Genomic DNA, 22697 nt, shown 5'->3' on the forward strand with positions numbered 1-22697 from the left:
ATCCCTTTACTCTCTGTCTCCATTTCCCTCTTAATGTTGTTCCTCCCGTCACTGCGGGGGGAGAGGAGATGGGGAGTGAAGTATTTGTGTGTGTTCTCAGTAAGTGGGAGTGGGGAGTGTCGGGCGCGGTAGTTTAACATTCCAGGAATCCATCCACGGTTGAGCCTCATGGTTGTGTGATTCTGTCCGTTGTGCAGAGGAGGGCAATGAATGGCTAACCCACTGCATAACTCTGGAGACATTCCCCAAAACACTGCCCACACTCGCACATACTCGTATACGCACACACACTATTCAGAATAACCTGCACATTATACTTTGATCCATATGCACTGTAAGACGCTCTCAGCATCAGCTAATGGTGATATTAATGTAGCAGAAAAAAAAAGCTTCTGTGCAGATACTTATGGAGAGTGAATTGAAATTCTTTATCCAGTGTGCCGTAACTTGTTGCTGGTAAACATCTTACATGCTGGATGTAGTCGTCCTTTACCCTGCACGTACAAAAAGTCTTCACTGGAGCTGCAAGATGGCTCCTCTCCAAAACAATCTCCCTCCACGCTACAGAGGATCCTCAAGCCCTCTCCTTATATGCATTTTACTCGCTCACACAGCACATGCACACTCTCTCACAAAACACACACGCTGCCATCCTCTGCGCACGCATGTGGGTGGAAGGAGAAGGAGAGCAGAGGAGCGGAAGAAAAAGAGAGAGAAAGAGAGAAGAGAAGCCCTAACCCTTTCCCCTCGGCTGGTGGAAAGTGAAACTTCAGAGTTTTTCTTCCTCCCCCTCTCCATAGTGTTTGATAGTGTAGCACTGGCAGCCTCTGTGTGCCCCCCTGCCCACTCTCTCCCGTTGTGTTCTGGTGGCCAGCTGCTAGCAGAGTTGCAGTTGTACGTGAGTGGGTGGGTGAGACTCGTTTCCTGTGCTCCTCAGGGCTCCGCTCCAACAACTACTGCAGCACGCTCCGGCCAGGGGCCATGGGGGCCACTATTCATAACAAACAGGGGGCTGGCTCTTCTCCTCCTCCTCCTCAACCTCCTCCTCCTCCTCTTCCTCTTCTTCCTCCTCATCTTCCACCATCAACACCACCACTCTCGCCATCATCAACATCAGCATACTGCCCACCCACTCCACCCACACCACTGCACCCCTCTGAGCCTCGGCCCCTGGAGTCCCCCGGTCTGCGGGCTGGGGCACCGCCGCTACGCTCAGAAGGGTTGGACATGGAAGTGGAAGAGGCCCCTGAGGGTTCGGAGCCCTCCACCCTGCCTGAGGTAAGCGCACAGAGCCTGGCTCATCTCCAGGGTGGAGGCTGTTCTCTGGGTACCGCTCCTCCAGTCAGGTAAAAGTTTGTAAGAGAGAGTGGAGAGAAGCATCCAGGGGGCAGCTTCACCCTGTTTCTGCAAACATACTGAGGAGGGTTGAGATGATGGAGAATAGAGAGTGACCTGTGTCATGGTGGGAGGGTGGGGCTATGGGTTTTTATGAGGACAAGTGGAGGTTAATGGGGTTATTAGTCATCATTGGAATGTCTCTCAACCCTTCTCTGTATCTCATTCCGTGTGAACTTCTTTATACGCCAGAGGTGAAAAAAATGCATTTTTCTTGTGTTTGTCTTTTTTTTCCTGTGTACTCTCTCTGCTCTCTCTCCCTTTCAGATTCTTCACTCTTGCCCCCCCTTTTTTATATAATCTTTTTTAATATAGCTAGACCCGAATTCATTCAAGCCAGGAGTCTTTGCTCAGCATTAGCTGTAATGTAGTTTGTAGTGGTTACGTTAGAGATGACACATCTAGTCACAATGGCAGCGTGTGCTTAGAGATGGCAGATAACGGGCGAGGTAGTGAGATGAGACTGAGTAGAATCAATACAAGTAGACAATGAGAGGTTTGCTCTCGCAGCCCAGGAAATTGTTTGCTCTGTTCGGCGTGTGTGTGTGTGTGTGTGTGTGTGTGTGTGTGTGTGTGTGTGTCAGTGTGGGCGTGTGTGTGAGAGCGGCAGTATGAGCATGTGTGGATGTGAGTTTCGTGCCAGTCTGAGTGTGTATGCTGGTGAGCATTTAGGAGCAGCATTTGATTTCAGTGGACCTGCCTCCCAACAAGCCTCCCTATCTCTACGGACAAGCCATCTGTTTGCCCAGTGCATGGTGTTCTGTTCTTAGAGAGGAGGAGGAGGAGGAGGAGGAGGAGGAGGTGGAGTGTAAGGGCTGAGGAAATGAGTGGGGGTGAAGGAATGGCAGGAGCGTGGAGTAGATGGAGGAAAGATAGAGTTTAGATGGGGTGTACATGCAGGAAACAAAGAGAAGGGACAGGTGCACCATATTATAAATACTGTAGATCAACCTAACTGCTCATTCTGTGTCTCATAGGACAGCTCTAGCATCAGGGGAACTGACAGCTATTAACAAGACTTTTTCTGTGTTTGCTTGCTGATCTTTAACAATTTATCTGTGTCTTCAAATCATTCTGATCTGTCGTTTCTCGTCTTTTTTTCTTACTTTTATGTTTTCATGTCTCTGTTTCTCTTTGTTTCTCACGTGTGTCACCAAAAGGTTGTCTTCACAGCTTGTCTCACCTGCCTGCCTCCTGCATGCCCAACAATCCATACAGACCGTTTAAACGTGTGTTTGTGTGACATAACTGGATGTTTTGTGCTTACAGGGGGGCATAAAAGACAAAGAAGACACTAAGGGATACAACGCAGGTAAGGTTTGGGCTTTAAAAGTTTGTTTGTTTAGATAACTTTAAATAGAAAGTACCGTTTGTACCTTATCTACTGTATTTCTCTCACTTTCACTGTCACTGTCTTCTTCTCGCTATCTCAGCCTTGGAAGGTGACCAGTCTCCTGTCGAGAGGGATCAGATGGGCGAGGAGAGCTGTGCTGGTGGCTTGACTGTGCCTGCGTCAGTGTCCGTAGCTGGCAGAGAGACTAAAGGGCCGAGGGTACTGGGCGTAGAGGTTGGGTCAGGGAAAAGATTCCTGCCAGAGCTCGGTGCCTGGCCCTCACAGGGGTTCGCCTGCTCCCTGTGCAAACGGCTGTTCAGCAGCCTGGAGCATCTCAGGGAACATGAGTACCGACACACCCTGTCATTGATGGCCTTGTCTCTGGACTGGCCGAGCATGCAAGGCATGCACTGCCAATCTACCCCAACCCATCACCGTCCACAATCCCAACCGCTCCATTTTCACCAGTCTCTCTATCGCCCTACAGTGGCCGAGCCTACGCCTGCGCGCTACCTCTGCTCCCATTGTCCCGCCAGCTTCACCCTCAAATCCAACGCAGACCGACACGAGAAGACAATCCACTTCAAGAAGAAGTTGATGCAGTGTGTGTACTGTCTGAAACACTTCAGAGACCGCACAGACCTGCACAGGCACCTGTCCTCTGTGCACTCTAAAGAGAGAGGGCACACCTGCCCTGCCTGTGCCAAGGCTTTTAGCACCCAGAAAAACTTGGCGACACATGTTAAAGTGTGCTGCCAGGTGGGGTCAGTGCCAGGATCTATACTGGGAGGTAGCACTGGGATGGAAATGTCTCAGGGTCAGGTTATAGATTCACTGTGGCGGCTTTCTCAAGAGATAAAAGTTGACAATCATAATCTCAGTATCAATGTTGAAAATTGAGACTGGACTTAGAGGCCGCAGGCTTATGTGCACACATTCATACCCATTCATTAGCAGCAGTGTGTGTGTGTGTTGTATGTTCATGCCAAAAATGCTCTGTGGTGTCATTGCACTGAGAATGAAAGAGGTCCTTTTTAAAATCAAAACTTTATTGACATGATTACCTAGGGATGCTTCTTCTTCTTTTCTTTTTTTCCCCACAGACTACACATTTTAAGTCATTATTTTATTTTTAAAAATAAATTTATAAATAATTTTAACATAAATTGACAGTTTACATGTCAACAATTGCTATGCAAAGCTGATCTGTTAAAAAAAACTGACTGAAATGATATGTAGAACATTTGTTTTTTTAATTGCATTTAGGTTTGTCAATAGTTTGAGTGTGCACTGATACGAAGCCATGAACAGGTGAATTACTTTCCGTTGTGGTGCCGGGTGGAGAGACGGGGGGGGCGTCTTTCCACCTCCTAGACCTAAACCACTTGTCTGGGTCTCTGTCGCCAGTCACCAGTCTGACTAAACTCTTCTCTCCTTTTTAGGCAGAGAGATCTTTATCTTTGTGTCCACCCCTGCATTACGGGCACAAAGACACTCAGACACAGTTCATATCCGTCAGGCTTCACTGTGACTCAGAGCACACACAACCACACCACCTGCAGGAACTTTGTATAATTGCAGCATTGGAGCAGAATTAAGACCCAAATCAATTTATTTCTGCTGCTAGTCATAGTGCACCTCAATAAACATTTAAAAAAATAAGCAGACAACTTAATTCAATGTATAAAAAAACATTGTGCTTTCTTTTCTTTAAACTGTAACTCAAAGGAAAAATAGCTATTCGATCACTGATCCACCTCCAGTGGACACGTAGAAGCTTGTCCTCAGTCATCATGCTGACATGATTACCTTCAGTCAGTGCTGTCAGATCAGTGCAGATGGAGGGGATGTGCCGAACGAGACAAAGCCAGTTAAAACAATAGACCAGTAGCAGCTCAGATGGGGGGTTGGGTGGTGTCATTTTTCTCTCTCCTTTTCTTTCTGTCCATCTCCTCTGACCCAGATCTGTAAGTCTTCTAGTGGTTGAGTGTGGCTGGAGCTGGACAGTAATTGGTCCTTCATGGCTCCGGCCCTTCTTAACCCCTGACCCTCATCTGAAGAGGAAGTGGGGACCGAGGGGGTGCAGATAGATGCCCTTTAAACCAGATGAGCATAGTGATGTCACTGCTGCAGACAGATAATGGTGTGGTTGTGAGTACAAGGTAGAAAATGGGGGATCAAGGGAGACAAGTGGGAAAAATACAGGAGAGGAGGAATAAAGGAGATGGTGACAGAGTTAGGTGGAGAGTGTTGTGGAGCCGAAGCAGAGCCGCAGGATATTGGAATCAGCATGAACGCTGGCTTCAAAATCATTGCTAATGTAAATTCACACCAATTTCTGCCAAATTTTCAAAACCCTGCAACTATAATCCAAGATATTTTCTTGATGGAGCCCAATTACAAAAGGTTTATTGTGTGCACCCATACTGTGAATCCCCAAAGGGAAGACATCCACCTGTGTTTCACTCTAATATTCCACGGTCACTCCCAACACATAGAAGTGTAATTTGTATGTGCTCAATAAAAGCAGAACTAATGTCTATTGGGAATATGTCCCCTTGCTGTTGTGTGTGTGTATATATACACAGGGAACTCCCAAATGCCAAATCCCTTCTAATACAAAATCCCATTTCTCAGGTAGTACACTCTGTCCTAGCCAGCAGCTGAAACAGACTGGCAGGCTCAGAGAAGTCAGGAACTAATCAGGAACTCTGCAGAGCCAGCCATTGTGGAGAAATGGCAAATACTGTACGGCTGTTGTGTGGCTTTGAGTATGTGTAGTTGTAAATATTGAGAGATATTGGATTCTAGATAATGAATTTTTCTCAGTGAACAAAAAAAAAACCTGTGTACTTTTGTAAACATTCTGCTTGTAGTTTTTATGCTGTAATTAAACTGTGATGGAAAATGTGAAAACTTCTCCGTAGTTTTTATGTCGTGCGCATACTCTCACAACCACGATATTCCTTTGTTTGCCTCTGCATTTTAACTGATGTGAATAAGATGCTCAAACATGTTGTGCCGTTGATGTGTACTTGCATGTTTTTGTGCTGTCGAGCGTTTTAATCCGAGCAGAAGTCGATTTACAGATGGAGGTAATTATACTGTATCACTGTGTGTTTGAACCCCACCTCTCCTTTTATGAACAGTAGATGTGTACAGTAGTGTGTGTTGTGCTTGTCTGCTCATAAATCCAGTCCTGATCTCTCATGGTCATATACTGTATGCCTTGACTGTAAAGTTTTACACACACACACAAACACACCCACATTCTGTTCACTTGGATGCCCTTCACTTGGCTTAACTACCATTTAAGTCTAGACCTTGAGATAATTGGCTTAACAGACCTATACACTAGACTGGTACGTGGTATTAACATTTTTTTTATTTTTTTTATTTAATTATTTCTGCTGAAGCTTTCCTTTGTGTGTGTGATTTTATTTCCCAACCTTCAGCCTTCTTGTCATTGTCTGTGTTTGTCTTTCTGTCTGTGTTTTTGCTGTCCATAGCAGAGACCTTCTAGAGCAACTAAGGCAGACTGACTGTTGTGTCGTGTTTATAGTATCTCTTTGCCTTTATTGCTTTAGTATGGAGGAAGAGCTGTTGCCAGGGCAACTGTAGCTTTGACTGGGATTGGGGTGGCCATGGGAATTGATGATACATTTCTAGACCATGCTGCTAATTAAATGTAATAACTGAAAAGTGACGTCTCGGTTTATTTAAACAAGCTTCATTCAACACTAATCTTTTTTTTTCTTCTTCTATTCACCACCCCTCCCTCCCTCCTTCTGTCTCTACAGTGAATGACTTCACAGTGATCCGTAAAAAGTTCAAGTGCCCCTACTGCAGTTTCTCTGCTATGCACCAGTGCATCCTAAAGAGGCACATGCGCTCCCACACCGGTGAGAGGCCCTACCCCTGTGAAATCTGTGGCAAGAAGTTCACCAGACGGGAGCACATGAAGAGGCACACGCTGGTGAGTGTTGCTGTATGACCGCCAGTAGGGGGCAGTAAATCATACTTAAATCAAAGTGGGAATTGAAATTTTTTTTTTTTTTTCTGCCCGATAGGTCCACAGCAAAGACAAGAAGTATGTGTGTAAAGTGTGCAGCCGGGTCTTCATGTCCGCAGCCAGCGTTGGAATCAAACACGGCTCACGTCGTCATGGCGTCTGTGCCGACTGCTCTGGCCGGGGGATGGCCGCATTGCTGGACCACAATGGGGAGGTTGGAGGAGACATCTCTCCAGAGGAGGAGCTGTATCCTGGTGATCGCTTCCACGATGACCAGGCGGAGTGCGATGGTGATGCAGAGGGAGAGGAGGAGATGATGGTGGAAGGGGAAGGGGAGATGATGGGAGAAGGGGAGGAAGAAGGGAGCAAGTGGAAGGACTCAGGGATGACCGCTGAGGCACATGGACCACTGGACAATGAGAAGGAGGAGAGCGACTCCTCGGCACAGGAAGGGGAGCAGCAGAACGGGAGCGAGAGGGACTTCGCCTGGATCTCCTAGAATCTGTCAGGCTCCTGATAGTGGCTCGTTGACCAATCTCTGAAGATCTCTTGCGATCTCTGTGGCAGAATCCTCTGCACTCTTTACCCATTCGTCCCACCGTGGGCAGGCCTTCCTTTTGAATGGAAAAGCTGTAGGGTGACGCGCGACAATGATCTAAAACCATTATGAGTAAACACACTCAAATGCACACACATACACACAGACACACTTAGGCTATTCTCAATCTTGACTGCCATAGTAGAAGAGTGGTCAAGAGATGGCATGAGTGCAAGGCTTTTTCTGCTTACCTCCTTTACTTCTGATGCAGTGTTTTTGTGTTTCTTTTTCTTGAGGGTTCAGGCCAGAGTCCAGTAGTTTTCTACTCTGTCACAACAGGAATCAACGAGTACGCTGCCAAGGACATGGCCGATGCTAGAATGCAACTTTGTATGTTTGCCATCACAATCACCATGGAAACCAAGGATCACTGACAGTGTAGGGAAAATAGCCAGGAGGAAGGGGGAGCGGGCGGGAGGGAGGGTTTGGGAGTGGGTGTCTTGGTCCCACCTCGGCTGTAATGTTTCTGGGGGTAAAAGTGTCTCTCTCTACAAGTGAAGGGAGAGTCTAAATCTATTGCAAAGCTACGTGTGTGTCAGAGGAGCGGGCAGCCCGATGGCACATTGTTGATGCAGAGTCCTACTGCCACAGACTTGCACTTTAAATGACAACTGACTCCTATCAAAGCCCTGAACCCGTGGTTTACATTTTTGATCTGATCTTTACTTACCTAAACAACTCGGTGACCGCACCTACCTTTAAGGATATACTTTATGTCCTCTTGACTGTTATCACGATATAGAAATCACTGAATCTTTGTGCAGATTGCTGTTTATATAGCCTTTGCCTTTCAGTGGGGGTCCTTAATCTTTTCTTCGCTTAAGTTTACCACCACAGTTTCTATCAATCCATTCCAACAAATACTGGAGATTTGACTAATGTACATATGTTTTTTTTTTTTTTTTTTTTGGGGGGGGGGGGGGGGTTAAAAGTGGAGTAACGTGTGAGAGACAGAGAGAGATTGAAAGAGACTTTTACAGTGTATGTAAGAGTTTTAACCCTCTTTATACACAAAGTGGACATCACTTTCCCTGTTTGGAAAATCAACACAAGCACACAAGGGGATCTACACGACCTACACTATTAACTCTTTCTGTCTCTCCACTGTCTATGGAGGTTGTGATAATCGGACCTGAGAGCTACGTCTCTCACACCTAAGGAGGAGCTGCCTTTGTTTGTTTTTTTCTGTTTCTGTTTCTGTTCCTGTCCTGGTCATGTAATTCCAGTTTCTAAATACAGAATATGCAGACTCTTTCCATGGTTTATCTTTCTTTTTGGTGATATATATTTTCTCTCCGGCTTTGTAAGGTCAAAAAGAAGAGGATCAAAATTGTGCTTGAAATTCCAAGTTTGATATTCGTAGAGAGTGTAATATTAATTTGTTTATTATTTGTTTTAACAGCTATTTATTGAAAAAAAAAAACCTGTTTGTGGATTCCTCATTTTTGAGAAGTCATTCCTTCCTCTCTCTCTCCTTCTCTCTCTCTCTCTCTCTCTCCTCTCCCTCTCTCTCTCTCTATCTGTGTGTTGGGTTAGAACAGGATGGGTGTTTGTATGCAAGAATGTTTTTTAGTGTCCAGTGTCCAAAAAAAGTCTGTATTGATTTCTTAAGATTATTTCCTTGTTATTGACAATTCAAGTGAGGCAGACGACATGTCTTATTATTATAATTATCAGAACTATGATTACTGTTGTTGATGTTACTATTATTAATTATTATTAAGTGCTGGATGCTAAGCTTTATTGTGTGTTCTTTTTTTTGATATTTTATATCTTGTATAAGAAAAGAGCTTTTATACTTTGCCTTGTTGTGGACAGCAAGCCATGGGGCTTTTATCAACCTTTTATTGTGCCAGTTTACGCTTTTTCTGTCGTATTTGCTTTTTTACCGAGGGGAAAAACAACTTCACTGTCAAACTTCTCTGTTAGATATTGATTGAAACATATATTCCACACACGCTTTTGCATCACTAATGTACACTAATTGATTAATATTGAACCAAAAACAATCTAGTACCTTGTATACATGAAGTGCTTTTGTTTCACAGTCTGTGTGTGCAGGTGCTTTTGGATTTATTGTTGTGGTTAACAGTTGTTTTGTTGAGTTGTTTTTATTTTTTTTGAACCTGTCACTATTTGTCACAGTTTGAAAAAAAAAGAAGTGCACATGTTATGGTATTATTGTGAATATGAAGGGCTGTGTGAAAGGACCAGCTAGATTTTAGAAGACGGCATCTTTAAAAAAACAAAAACAAAAACAAAAAAAAAACAAGCAGATTTTTAATTTCCTTTCTGCTTTCTACTGTCTCACACCTCGCATGACACACAATCAAGAAGAAATGCAGCATGTAGACTAAATGCCCAAGTGTTGAGTCTACATGCTGTTTTTCTATGTATGCCGGTGTTTTACTGGCTCAGCTCTAGTTCATTTACATAAAGGGAAAGTGAAGCACTGCTGCAGTAACTCTGGGAAACATTTTGTTGCCAGTGCAGGTTGCACACATCAGGCCTTTCTGCTACAGGTGCCATGCACTTCCCATTAAACTCCACTGAGAAAAAAACTCTCAGTACAATGCGATTTGTGATGCTTTCTACATGTCTGGCAACTGTTTTTATTTTATTTGTATTATTTATGGTGTTTTTGTTTGACCCATTTATTAAATAGTTGTAATTTTTGGGTAAAAGAAAAAAAGAAGAAAGACAATGGAGTTAGGATTTTTATGAATGTCAATGGTGGGTGTGGAAGGAGCCCATGATCAGTGACAAATCTCTGTCCTGTGGTGCTGTTGTCGCCACTGAGACATCTGGATGTATGTGTGACTCCCTGGCCCTGCGCTCTTCTCACGACCTGTACTGTATGTCTTCTTCCTCATACTGGGTTGTACTTCAGGAAAATGTCTGCCATCAACCCCTCAATATGTGCCTCAATGACATTTCACCCGTGTGCTTGTGAGAGTGTTTGTTTTCCGAGAGATGAATATGTGTTTGTGTCGATGGATAGAGATTACTAAAAATGCGACTGATCAGATTAGAGGTGCAAAATGTTTTTTGAGGATAAAACTTCAAAGAGACAAATCATGATGGGCGACTAGATTCTCCTTCCCACCGTGTGTTGATGACCTTTTGTGCCCTGATTCTGTGGTCTTAACTGCATGCCTGTGCTCATTTTGTCATACCAAAGCAACGTCTTCGGCATCTGCACACAACTGTCTCATTCCACATGATGCAAAACTGGAACTGTTTGCTCTATTGCAGATGAATATGGGTATTCTTAGACGTGTACAAATTGCAATCCTCATTTAGCCTGTATAGCTTGATTCACACGTGCAAATCATGAAGCCATAGATATGGGTATATCTATATTATACTATATTTCAAAATTGGCGCTTTTTACTTTAGATTTTGTTCTTCTACTAAGAGTGATGTGTGTATACCTTCATATATATGAATTTATATTACTATTATATATTATTTATTTTCTCTCAAGTTTCAGAGGGTCTTTAATTTGTAAAAGGTCGCACTTGAAGCTTGGGGTTTGTTTATTTTCATTGGGAATATTGTTCAATATGATACTGACTTTATATTGATGATTATCATAAACCTGTGTTTGTAACAAAATGTGTTAAATAATCAAAAAAACCTGTCCTGTTTTTACACCTGTTTTGTTTTGGGCAGATTTAAGTGCTCTTGTGCAGATATTTTTCGGTTGATAGTACTGATCACAAAACATTTTTACAGCCAACCATGAGCCTCCTGTTTTGATGTTGGGGCTGGCCCACGCGGCCGTCCAAGCCTCTTTCTAACTTCATGTTTAGTGGAAGAATTAGCTTGACTATTATTTGCAAAAACCAATCAGTCTCAATAAATTTTGAAATTGCTGCTGTAAAGAAGTGAATGATGCGTGCTGTGCCTTTTGTTTTTTTTATGCCTGTTGCAGGGTTGGTGAGACTAGTGTGGCCATAACCACCTGCTGTCCACAAGGGGGCAGAATAGACAAGTCAAAGAAAGTAGACACAAAGGAATTAATCCTGTTTATTGATGTCACAAGGCCACATTTCCTTATTTGGAAGATTAGTCAACATCTCCCGCAGACATTTATCCGCAGATAACTTTATTCACCTAAGAGATAAATAAATAAAAAATCTGGTGGCAGACTTCTTCCATTCAGGTTTATTTTCTTTCCATCACATTACATCACATAGATCACATTATCAGCATCATACATGGTCATCCATCTTTTCAAGCACTAGTCATAGGCTTGACATTCACACAAATACTCCTTGAGTGCACCACTCCTCAGAAAGTGCTTTCTCCATGTGCATGGGACTGCTGATGAAGACCAGAGCCCGAGCCCACATACAGGAGAAATCTTGCCCTCCAGTAAAGACCCAAGGCTGACGTTACGTTTCCTTCAAAACGCTTTTAGCTGTGTATGTGTGTGTGCGTGTGCGTGTGCGTGTGCGTGTGTGTGTGTGTGTGTGTGTGTGTGTGTGTGTGTGTGTGTGTGTGTCAGGCTGCAAGGAGCTTTTTTTTTTTTTTTTTTTTTTTTTACATTTAGAGGAAAACAAACTTACATCAGCCTTGGGTTATCGGTTACTGAAAGGGGAAATCTAACACATAAAACCCTTCAGTGTTGTATCTCCTAACAAAAAAAAAAACAGAACAAGAAAAAAAAAAAAAGAGCGATGCTAGACATGCAAAAGAACCTCAAACTCAACCAGACAATCAATCAATCAATCAATCAATGAGAGGAAAAAAAAAAAAGAGTCAGTTTTCACACCAGCCAGTGTAAGGCTCAGTAAAAACACAACAGGAGAAGAAGAAAAAGGTCATCAAATGAGAGATCTGACAGACAAGAGTGTAAAAGCCTGGACAAACATTAAGAGCACGGTAGAAGAAGCAGAGAATTGAGTGGAGCTGCCATTGCAATGCATTACATTACATTTAATTTGGAAGGAGGATCTATTGGCTTTGCTGCTGCTGGTTTATACACAAATGAAAACTGACATTCAAGAAAGCAGCACATACATTTTGACATATGTGGAGAAATAAAACAAAGGCTTTTTTTGATGCACATTTTCAAGGGTTTAGTTTAGCTTAATATACTGGGTAAAGGCTTGGGTGGGACCACAGTAAAGCTGGAGAGCACAAGAACAGGAAATGGAAAAAGGACAAGGTGATCAGAGAAGAATCACTGTAGTGAAAAGGAAATGGGAAAGGATATGTCTATTAGGAAACAAGTGGAAGACACTAAAAGCGTGCTGTCTGTTGGAATGTGCAGGGCAGGATAAAGATTCCCACAAAAAAAACAATTTTCATCCAAAAGGTTGAAGGTTATCCTGCCTAACAACAACTTAACATCACAACCACAAACATCCATGACAGAGATAACCACACATATTGAGAAAACTTGCTATTTGGCAGGGAGAAAGACAAAAGACGAACAGCGACAGTGTGAGCAAGTAGCCCAAAATGTCACCAAAAGCTCAAGTTAGTTTTTGTTCCATTATAAAGCGTCTCATTGCACAAAGTAAGATAGTAAAGCAATACTGCATGGTTGTGTTATCTGATATGACTTTGCAGTGCAGCGACAGCTGTATGTGGGTGTTAAAATGTGGATACCAAAATCAGGACGCTCTATGAGTTCACTACAGGCAGTACAAACTAGCCAGCAAATATAACAAAAAAAGACTTTTTTTTTGTAGGTTTTACATTCAACATGTTTTGTTTTTCTCCCCTTTGCCTCTAAGCTACAATATACATTGAATCTTTACGTGTTGTGTTCACTATAGCTTCTCAATCGACTTTTAAAAAAAAGAAAAAAGAAAGAATATTCTGAGCAACTATACTGTAAAAAAAAGTTTACTTTTCATATAACAAGATACAACAACAAAGAAAACAACAATATATGAAAAAAAGCCTCACGGTTCTCTTTATGTTGCATATGTACAAGAAAGCCCTGAAACTGCGAATCCATCTATATCGTCACTGCGTGTCTTGTGTCTGCTTTCCATCGACTGTAAATGTCCACAAATTTCCCTGCGCGCCCATTAACAGTCAACGTCAATCCCCATCTCCCATTTTTTTAGTTGAAAGTTGTTGATCTACTTCTAGGCTAAAAAAAACCCAAACAATCACCAATAAAGTCCTCAAGAGCAACTTTGTAGCCAGAGTTCTTTTCGGCCGTGATGACTTAAGTATTGGCCGCAGTCACTGAGCCGAGCTCTTTACCGATGTGACTTGATCGTCACGGGCCAGTTTAGTGCAACTCGAGGAGAAGATGAAATAGTGGCTGGCAGAAAAAAACGCAGACACCTGTCAGCTGCTTAACACATGCACAACGTTCCCTGCCAGCAAAAAGCATCGGCCTCCAACCCTGCTGGTGGACAGTGCTTACACTGCGAATGGAGAGAGACCTGATGGGTTGCATTTGACACTCCCATCAACAACCAATCAAAAAGTGGTATCCAGCACTAATAACAGTATCTACACAGTTACTACCTTAGCTGAGTAAAATGTGAATAAAGCAGGGATCTGTTTTTATTTAGGTAAAGGAAGCACAGAGCTGAGCTTTACAGATAAAAAAAAAGTGTGCGAGTATTGTGAGAAAAAAAAAACCTCCAGGCAAGAAAACACTGTAAATCTGTTATCAAGACTATAATGTGTAACCACAGACTGAGACTGATGTTTTCCCATCACTGAGACAAGGCAGGTGCTGCTTTTGGCCCTTGGCACTCCTCCAAGGGAAAGGCAAAGTGACTACCTAAGTACCACACTGTACTTCCCAGTACCACACTGCTAAAAGAGCCAGCACCACTCTGTTTAGTACGATAAATCTGACACAGAGAGCAAGACATTTACTGTCAAGATTACTTGCTAAGAATGGGGAACCCGAGAGGTACAGAACCCCCTGTCCCTGACACCCCATTTATTCCATCTGGCAGTGACGACATCCCTCCCACCCATTCGAAAAAACAGAAAATTCTTTCACTTCAAAATTTGTGTATATAAAATGTCCATGTACAAAAACATGTCTTTGCGCAGTGCAGCGTAGTGCAATTTTATTAGGTCAGTATACCTTTTTTCCTTTTTATGTTCTTTTCATTGGCACTTTGTGAAGTTGCTGACCGGAAGAGGCCTGCACACCGCTCTCACAAGCTGAGAGTGGGGGGGGGAGACCTAGCTTATCTGGGATGCCACTGGAATAAACATGGATCATTCATTTTCAAAAACTAAATGATGTTTTTAACCACTGTTACGGCTAAAATGTGTGCTTAATATGACTGACTTCAAGCCACCAATTAACAGCCAAGCATCTGTTTCCAAGCTTTCATTATTGGTCGCCTATAAACATGCTATCAGCCGTCAGCAGAGAGCACGAGTGACCCTGCTGCGACAAGGGGACAGCACAGGTGTTTCTATGGTGACAGAAGTCTGAAGTCGTACTGTACCTCAATCAAGGAGTCTGCTCGAATGCGCGACGGCCTGCTCATATAGGAGAGGAAAGGCACTGTGTGTGTGTATGTCTGTGTGTGTGTCAAACGTTGCTATGGTGGTCAGGTCAGGTCAGTGTTAGGAGCGCTTAGAGAGCAGAGAGTGCACAGCAGAATCTACAATCCAAAAAAAAAAAATGCTTACAAATAGCACAAGGGTGGATCTCTGCAAACATCTACTGTCATGACTCCGTCTCTGAGAGCAGATCAGAAAAATACCTGATAAAGAATTCGTTTGTATGTGTTTATTTTATGTGTGTTTTCTTTATCCGAAACAAGGATCTAAGAGTGGGGGGTGTCATATGTTGTACAGATTGTGAAGCCCTTTGAGATAAATTTGTGATTTTTGGGCTTTATAAATAAATAAATAAATACACTTGACAATGGGTCATGAGAGGAAGTTTAAAATGGATATACGTTACAAAAGAGGGGAAAGATTAACTATGAAAACACTGTCTTTTACATTTTTTTTAAATTGTCTATTAAGCCAATTACAAACACTGCAGGCTGCAGGTGTTTAGTTTTAGGGTGGTAACTTTTTACTATTTGTCTTTTGTAGGAATGCTCCTGTGTTGAAGTTGGTTAGCTTTCCCAAATATTTCACAACAATTCAATTTAAAAAAAGAAAAGCTTGCCTAAAGATTACTCGGCCACTGTCTTTGTATTATTCCTCTTGTTGTTTTGGATACTTAATAGACAAGGGATTTATTTCATTTCTAAGAGTGGCCAATATTGCTGAAGATGTATGCTCTTTGTTTTTGTTTTTTTAAATACAGATGAAAGGGACATATCAAAAGTTAAAATTTCTACCAGCTATATTTCATCTAAAGCTTGTGAAAGCACCTAAACCTCTGCACTGACTTGATTTGAACTTTTCATAAGCCTGCAATGAAAGATCGTTCTCAAAGATTTGGATCTACTGAAAATGTGGGGAAAAGTGCTTGGTTATTCCAAAGGCTAAGAATTGGGTAAACTCTTTGTTTAAAACTGTACGAAACAAGTAAGAACGCCTGACTCATCATCATCAGGTAGTGATTGTTGGTTTACAATCTCTATATTAATCACCGACACATGCAAATGACATCAGACAGACTGGAAGTGTCAAAGGGCAGTTATCATTCATGCATCATCGATGTGGTGAATGATCTCTTTAAGAGCCTTTCTGCCTCAGCTCATCTTAATAACAATGACAACCACAAAGCAAGAACTTCTGCTGATTGCACAGCGCAACTGGTAGTTGCTTCAACAAGTCACTGCTGAAAATAAACTCTATATAAGAAATAGATATCCGCTCTCTCAGACATACGCTGTGGTTACAGTGATACTCTAAAAGATGACGAATTTCATCAAGGTGCATATCGCTTGGGTACAAGTATAGAGTAGGAGCGAGGGAAATATATTTCATTTATTGTGTACATCTAAACATCAAAAATATTTTAGAAAGTCAAGGGGATTTTTTTTTTGTACCACTTTGTATGAGAGGGTTTTGTGCATCTTTGCAAAATTACAAGTATAACTGGCTGTGTTGAATTTGCTGAGTGAATAGGTACAACCAATGGAACAATATGCTCTCAAACATATAGTTGATACTGAATACGGCTGCAGAAGACAGTGATGCTAGATTCAGGATTAGGTGAACAGGCTTTTTGTGCCTTTGGTAGGTTTGAAGTCCCTTAAACAGTGACAATGAAAAAACGGATATGCTACAAAGGTCTTACCGAGCAAATCTGGTGTTTACCCTTGAACTTCCAAAAAAGAGTCATGATCCACCCCATAAACAGTAGATTACATGATGATCCTATAATCAACAACAGAGTATACCAAAAAGCTTATCTGTAGTCTTTAAACATCGCCTTGTGTTGAGGCTGTGAAAAATGGCAAAAGATCAAATCAGAAGGTTCAGGATCCAACTTAAAAGTTTTGTTTTTCCTCATCAAACAGAGTGAAATGTTTCAGTCTTAGAAAAACTCTCCAAACCTGTGAAAGTTCTTTTTTTTTCTTGCTGATTTTTTTTGTTTGTTTTGTTTGTTTGTTTTTACCCACTGGTTTTATTTTTTCTCTTTGTATTTGGAAACGGAAAAGAGAGAAGGCAAACCCCATGCTGGGTTGGAGGAAGCAGCACTGAGAGCTTCATCCTGAAGAAATCTGTCTCCGTCTCCTCAGTGGAAGAGTCCACCTAGCTGTCATTCCGAGTGAGGAAGAGCTCATCTCATGGACACGGGAAGTGGACCGGATTAGTCGGTGAATCTCTGACAGGCTTTTTTCCAGCGACAGGCTGTGCACCACATGTCTCTCTTCTCCATGCCGTACACCTTTCGGCACTTCTTCGCCTCCCCACGGGGTTTCCTTGGTAACAGCAGATGTGACAGCATAAGGACATGCACACAGACATCCAGACGCCCACATGGGTATAAGAACACATACATGTGAAATGCGCTGGAAGGCACATGAACGTGTAGCTATAGAGGCAGGGTCAGACGCACACACACAAACACGTCTTTCCTTTGAACATGTCAATATAAATGTAATTCAGAGAAGCCATCTTTGAAGAGGTCGATGTTTGCAGGCAAAATTGTTTTGTCTTTTTTAATGCAATCTGATATCTAATGTGTTTAATAAAGGATTCAACACAACAAAAAGCAACTCAGGGCTTTGGCATGTCTCTTTAAAAATAACTACCATAACTTTTCTACCATAAAATAATAAGATTTTAAATCAAGCATCATTTGATGCTACACTGATTTGAAATCAGGTGAGTGGTGTACTATGGTTGCACTTTGTAACTTTGTGCTCTGGGTACGATCTGCCACAAGTCATAATGGTAAAGCCACAAAGTAGTTTGCGACACGATAACTGTAACTAATGATTATTTATTTTAATGATTATGAATTCTTTCATTCAACCAATAATATAAAATGCAAAAATATTCTATTTACCAGGAAAACTATCAAATATTCACATTTAAGGAACTGAAATGAAACCGTAAATGTTTTTGTTTCAAAAGATGACTTCAATTAAGTGATTGTATTAGCCCTGGACCACTTACAATTCACTGCAATAAATGTTTCTAATTTGCATTTGCACTTGAATTACCGCCACAGTCACAAAGTGAAAGTAGCTCATATTAAGCGACTGTGATATGGAGGACAAAGAAGGATAAAAGAATAAAGAAAGCAAGACAAAGATGAAGGAAGACAAAGCGTTTCATCTTAAACCCAGAGTCCCATGATTGTAAATCACTTGAGATAATTGGTGCAAAACTAGCAGAATCATTAAATGTTCCTCACTACAATCGCACACACACACACACATGCACACTGCTGCGTACCTGGTTCCCGGTGTGGGTTTAGGTGCTGGCGTTATTAAAGCATGGTTCTTGTTAACAGTGGTGTGTGTGCTGGCTGCCGGCTGCCTCTTTTCACCAATGTTAACTGTCCGGACATGAGTCACAGGCCCCTGCAAAAGGGAAAAGACATCATAAGTGCACAGTTCAACACAATACTTTCATGTGACAATGACATACAGAAAGACTCTGCCCCTGTCAGAGTAAAGTACATAAAGTTATCATATTACAAGTACAACTAATAGAAGTATGTCTCCAGCTCCAGCATACTCCACTAAGCCTTTATATGGTGAGTAATACTTTTTTTCATATCATACTTATTACAGTCATTGTGGCTGTAACCAACATAAACACAAGGGGCCCTGTTCTTGTGTTGTGACCAGCGCAGTAGTCTGATGTTGAAGTTCACTTTGCCTGTTTGGTGTTCAGTGCACGGTGCGATGGTGAAAGGAGACACACAAACAGGAAGGAGGTCTATGTCGAATCATTGGTATTTTGTGTGTCTTAGTCTAAAAATAGACATCAAGATGCCGGTTCCTGTCACATCACTTAGGTGCCACTTTGGTGAAATTGTCAACAAGAGCAAGCTAAATACTTAAAAGAAGACCAGGAAATATACCATTTTAATTAAACACTCTCCAACCTGTAGATGTGTTTAAATCAATATCGAACGAATAACATTTAATGTGGTTGAGGCAGAAACGTCTCTAAGCTGTATTTATCAATAAATGAGTGAGTGATTCCTTCAGTATTGCTTATCCACAGCTGCTTCATACTGTATTAAAAGCTCTCTCGTTCAGTTAATTAAATCCCTGCAGTCATCTGAAAGCAGCAGGACACATGTTGATTAATCACCACACTCTCTGATCTATATTCACCTACGCCCAGTCGTTTTGCACTCTGTGCTGTTGCACATACGTGAGCGAAATCAGAAGGTGTGCTTAAAGACACCCACACAGTCTGTGCGCCCAAGACACACATCTTCGCGCTTGTCAATGCTCGGTTGAAGCTTTTATTTCTGTTAAGTTAAACAATTTATTCTTTAAACAGGACGTTCTTAATTGTCTCTGATCAGCAAGAGCCACAATATCACCTTTTGGAGCACCGTGGTACTGTGAAACTTCTGTAAACTTCCTATATTATCAGAAGAGGGGTACAAGTTATCTCAATTACATGGATGACATCCAATTTTGCATGGCAACAGTTCCTAATGATGACAAGCTGCATTAATACTCTGCATAAACGTTATATGATGTGTATGGCTCAAAGTCTTATGCAACACATACGTGACAAAACAGAAGTACTAAGTGTCTTATTGCAATTTTTAAGCTTATCAAAGGCTGTTTTTTATTGCTTAAATACTATTATACAAGTGCTGCTGCTCAGTGCCTTGCCTCAGTGATCAGTCTGCACCTTCATCACTATCTTGACGTAGTCCTTTTGGTCTCCCAAAAATAAAGCTGCAGATCAAAATCAATTCATGTAAAATTCATCTGTATGTGTTTTATCTACAACCGGAAAAGCTCAAATTACACGGCTCTTTTTGTGTCCCAGACTGCAGTGGTTTGCCTTTCAGTTTTATTATTGATTTTAAGACCATTTTATTGGTTTGTAAATCTTTAAACAGTTTTGTGCATTAGGACATCTGATGTGCTCTTAAGATATATGCCCCCTAGATCCCTCAGGTCTTCCGACTGACTCCTGGCTGTCCCATGAGCCAAGACTCTGATTCACACCGAAGCCATTATGAGCCCGGTTTTGAAAACAGCCTACTAAAGTCCCCGAGGATACAAGAGTAGATTAAACCTTTTACCTGTATTGGAGTTTTATTGCCTTTAATAATAGCATTTTACTTCGTTTTTGAATGAATAGTTAATTGTATAAACAGTGATGAGACACAATGTTGGCAACAAATTTGCTGCAAATGTTGCACCTGCATGCACATTTGGTTTTATGTGTTCTTGATTATATATTTTAAGCACTTTGAAAAGCATTTTTGGATGGATTGTGCTATGAAAAGAAAGCCTGAAGAGGACGGTATTAAAAAGCAGCAAGACTGAAAAAACAGAGCGACAAAAAGCTACAAACAAAAAAGTTGAAACAGAACAGCAGGAGAAGAGTTAAAATTAAGATCAAAAGACGTGAGACAAAGCCTCACTCACCGGGACGCCTTTGAAAATGACAGGAGGGGACTGCCACGACACACTGATGCCATTCCCAGTCCCAATTCCAGGCCCGGTTCCATTACCACTGCCTAACCCAGCCAGCTCAGGACCCACTGGGATACTCACAGGAGCAGTGGCCTGGAACATGGACAACCACCCCGCCAAAGCCAGGATAGGACACGACAGAAAGGTGGAGTGGACAGGAAAAGTGCAGATAGAAAAAGACAGGAGGATAATACATAAAAAAAGAGATCAAATAAGGAGTCGGGAAGGCATTTCTCCACCTCTACATCTGAAATGTGCCTTCATATCAACTCTGATAATGCATGAACCACAAATATTGTTTGTGTTTTGTGTAAAATGTGAGAAACAACACTGGCTAGACCTCGAAAGAGTATGTCACAACACAAACATAAAGAATAGCAGAGAGGAGACATGGAGTTAGCAGTACTGAATAGAAGAATACAGTGCAATACAGAGGAAATAAAACATGACAAGTGGTCATTGCACTTTCACTGCATATGCATAATGTAAATCTATTTTTATGTGCATTTTCTGTTGTCATGGCAACTGAAAGTTCAATAGTACCTTGAACCGCTGCGAAGGACTGGAATTCAATATTGAATATTTTAAGGATTTATACTTTAGCCAAATGTGTTCTTACAGCTAAGACAAACATTTTTTTTTTTACCTCCATGGGCACGTAAGTAAGGAGAGCTCATGAATTTGTAGAGTTAGAGGAGAAAGAGAAGGAGAACAGGGAGGAGGGACGAAGAGGAAGGAGAGGCAGGTGGTATGGATACCCAAAGTTGCTACAAAGCAGTTCAAATTAAGTTTGCAAGCAAGAGATTAAGCATAATTAAATCTCATGACTGAAACTTTTTACGATTTTCAAAATTTTATTTTTCATGTGACCTTCGTTTTTTTTCTTTTCTCTCCCTGATATATACTCCCACACTGGTGTAGGAGTTGAGTTCAAACTGACCTCAGAGTTTTTTTGTTCACATGAATCTTAAAATCTGCCTCTGCAGATTCCGTACAATAGAAATCTGAAACTTCTTGCCTCGGAAACACACCAACTGCTCAATGCTTTGTCTTGTTTTCAGTGGTACTGCAGTAGTGTCAATTTGTCCGAAATTGTATATTGTGCGTGTGTTCAAAGTCTGTCTTGTGGCGTGTGTGAATTACCTGGTAGGCGTGGTCAGTGCGGATGTGGCAGAGTGTGGAGGGAGCCGACTGACTGAGCAGTGTCGGGGCGTGGCTCTGCGAGCCGTTCATGTTGATGTGTTCAGAGTGAGGGACATCGGTGAACGGAGGAGGGAAGACGGGCGGAGGACCTGCCGTGGTGGGGGAAGTGGGCGTGAGGCTGGACAAACCCTCTGTGAGGCTGTCCATGTTGACCTCGATCTCTGAGTAGTAAAAGTCCTCCTCTCCATCACTGTAGTCCGAGTCGCTGTTTCGGCTGTAGGAGATGAACAGCAACTACTTAGAAACTCCTCTGAATCTCCTAAATGAAGGTTATTTTAATTGCACTTTCAGCTTTGAAGTGATAATAAACAGCATTCAACCTCTTAAACTTTGGGTCAAGCAGCTAATGCTAATAGTCCTATAATGCAGCCCCTCTCTTCTTGTAATTGCTACAGGAGCTTTATTGATGCACAGTGTACAGCCTTATGGGCATCTCTCTCTTCAATATGTTTGACCGCATCTTTACGTAGGCAGTACAGGCGCATTCTGAAATTAAGTCAGTTTTTCTCTTTCATTTGGGTGCCAGAAAATTATTTATGCCGAGTATTTGAAACAATTCCATTTACTTTACTCTCTCATCTACAACCACTAATATGATGGCTCAGGTCCATGATCTCAAATGGGCATTCCTCTCAGGAGCATTACCCTGGAGTAGGCCTGTGATATATTTCCATTGCCATCTAGTACATTATTTTCATGCTGTTTGACACACATTTCCCTGGAAATTAGGCAGAAATTAGTTCTGTACGCTAGAGAAAGAAAAGACTAATAAATAAAGGAGAATAATGTTTATTCAATGTCACATCATTCCAATACTTATTTGTGGGTGCTTTTAACCTCAGTTCAGTATTCAGTATCATTTTGAAAAATGTTTTTAGATTTGTTTTTATTTTAATTAGAGAACTTGATTTTTTTATTATTAACAATTTTGTCCAAAGCTAATAATAAAGCATCCATTTGAACAATAATGCCCACACCTAATGAGGTTTTTTCCTCCAACACACTTTTGTGTGCAAAAATGTGCTTAAATATTTGATTTTTATCATTTTTTTAAATGATAAATTGTGAATAAACAGTACTGGGAAGAAAATAATAATGAACAGAATCTCA

At 41.7% G+C, this 22697-nt stretch overlaps 2 protein-coding genes across 5 annotated transcripts in view; one reads left to right on the forward strand and one right to left on the reverse strand.

Annotated features, from left to right (window-relative positions):
• zbtb46 (zinc finger and BTB domain containing 46) overlaps positions 1 to 11996 on the forward strand; it is a 59441-nt gene extending 47445 nt beyond the window's left edge. For 2 of the 3 annotated variants that reach the window (XM_019256484.2, XM_019256485.2), the window contains exons 5-7: positions 938 to 1278; positions 2665 to 2707; positions 2829 to 5644. In XM_019256484.2, the coding sequence (XP_019112029.1) occupies positions 938 to 1278; positions 2665 to 2707; positions 2829 to 3628 (1184 nt within the window). In that variant the 3' untranslated portion in view covers positions 3629 to 5644. Of the gene's footprint in view, positions 1 to 937; positions 1279 to 2664; positions 2708 to 2828; positions 5645 to 6528; positions 6705 to 6798 lie in introns of those variants that run through there. The other variant, XM_010751575.3, reaches the window with a different exon arrangement.
• slc2a4rg (SLC2A4 regulator) overlaps positions 11864 to 22697 on the reverse strand; it is a 38611-nt gene continuing 27777 nt past the window's right edge. Inside the window, exons 6-9 of one of the 2 annotated variants that reach the window (XM_019256483.2) lie at positions 21528 to 21801; positions 20337 to 20477; positions 18160 to 18287; positions 11864 to 17177 (exon numbers count right to left, since the gene is read on the reverse strand). In XM_019256483.2, coding sequence (XP_019112028.1) covers positions 17066 to 17177; positions 18160 to 18287; positions 20337 to 20477; positions 21528 to 21801 — 655 coding nt within the window. In that variant the 3' untranslated portion in view covers positions 11864 to 17065. The remainder of the gene's footprint in view (positions 17178 to 18159; positions 18288 to 20336; positions 20478 to 21527; positions 21802 to 22697) is intronic. The other variant, XM_010751563.3, reaches the window with a different exon arrangement.

The sequence above is a fragment of the Larimichthys crocea genome, chromosome XV, assembly GCF_000972845.2.
Source record: "Larimichthys crocea isolate SSNF chromosome XV, L_crocea_2.0, whole genome shotgun sequence".
Taxonomy (NCBI): Eukaryota; Metazoa; Chordata; class Actinopteri; family Sciaenidae; genus Larimichthys; species Larimichthys crocea.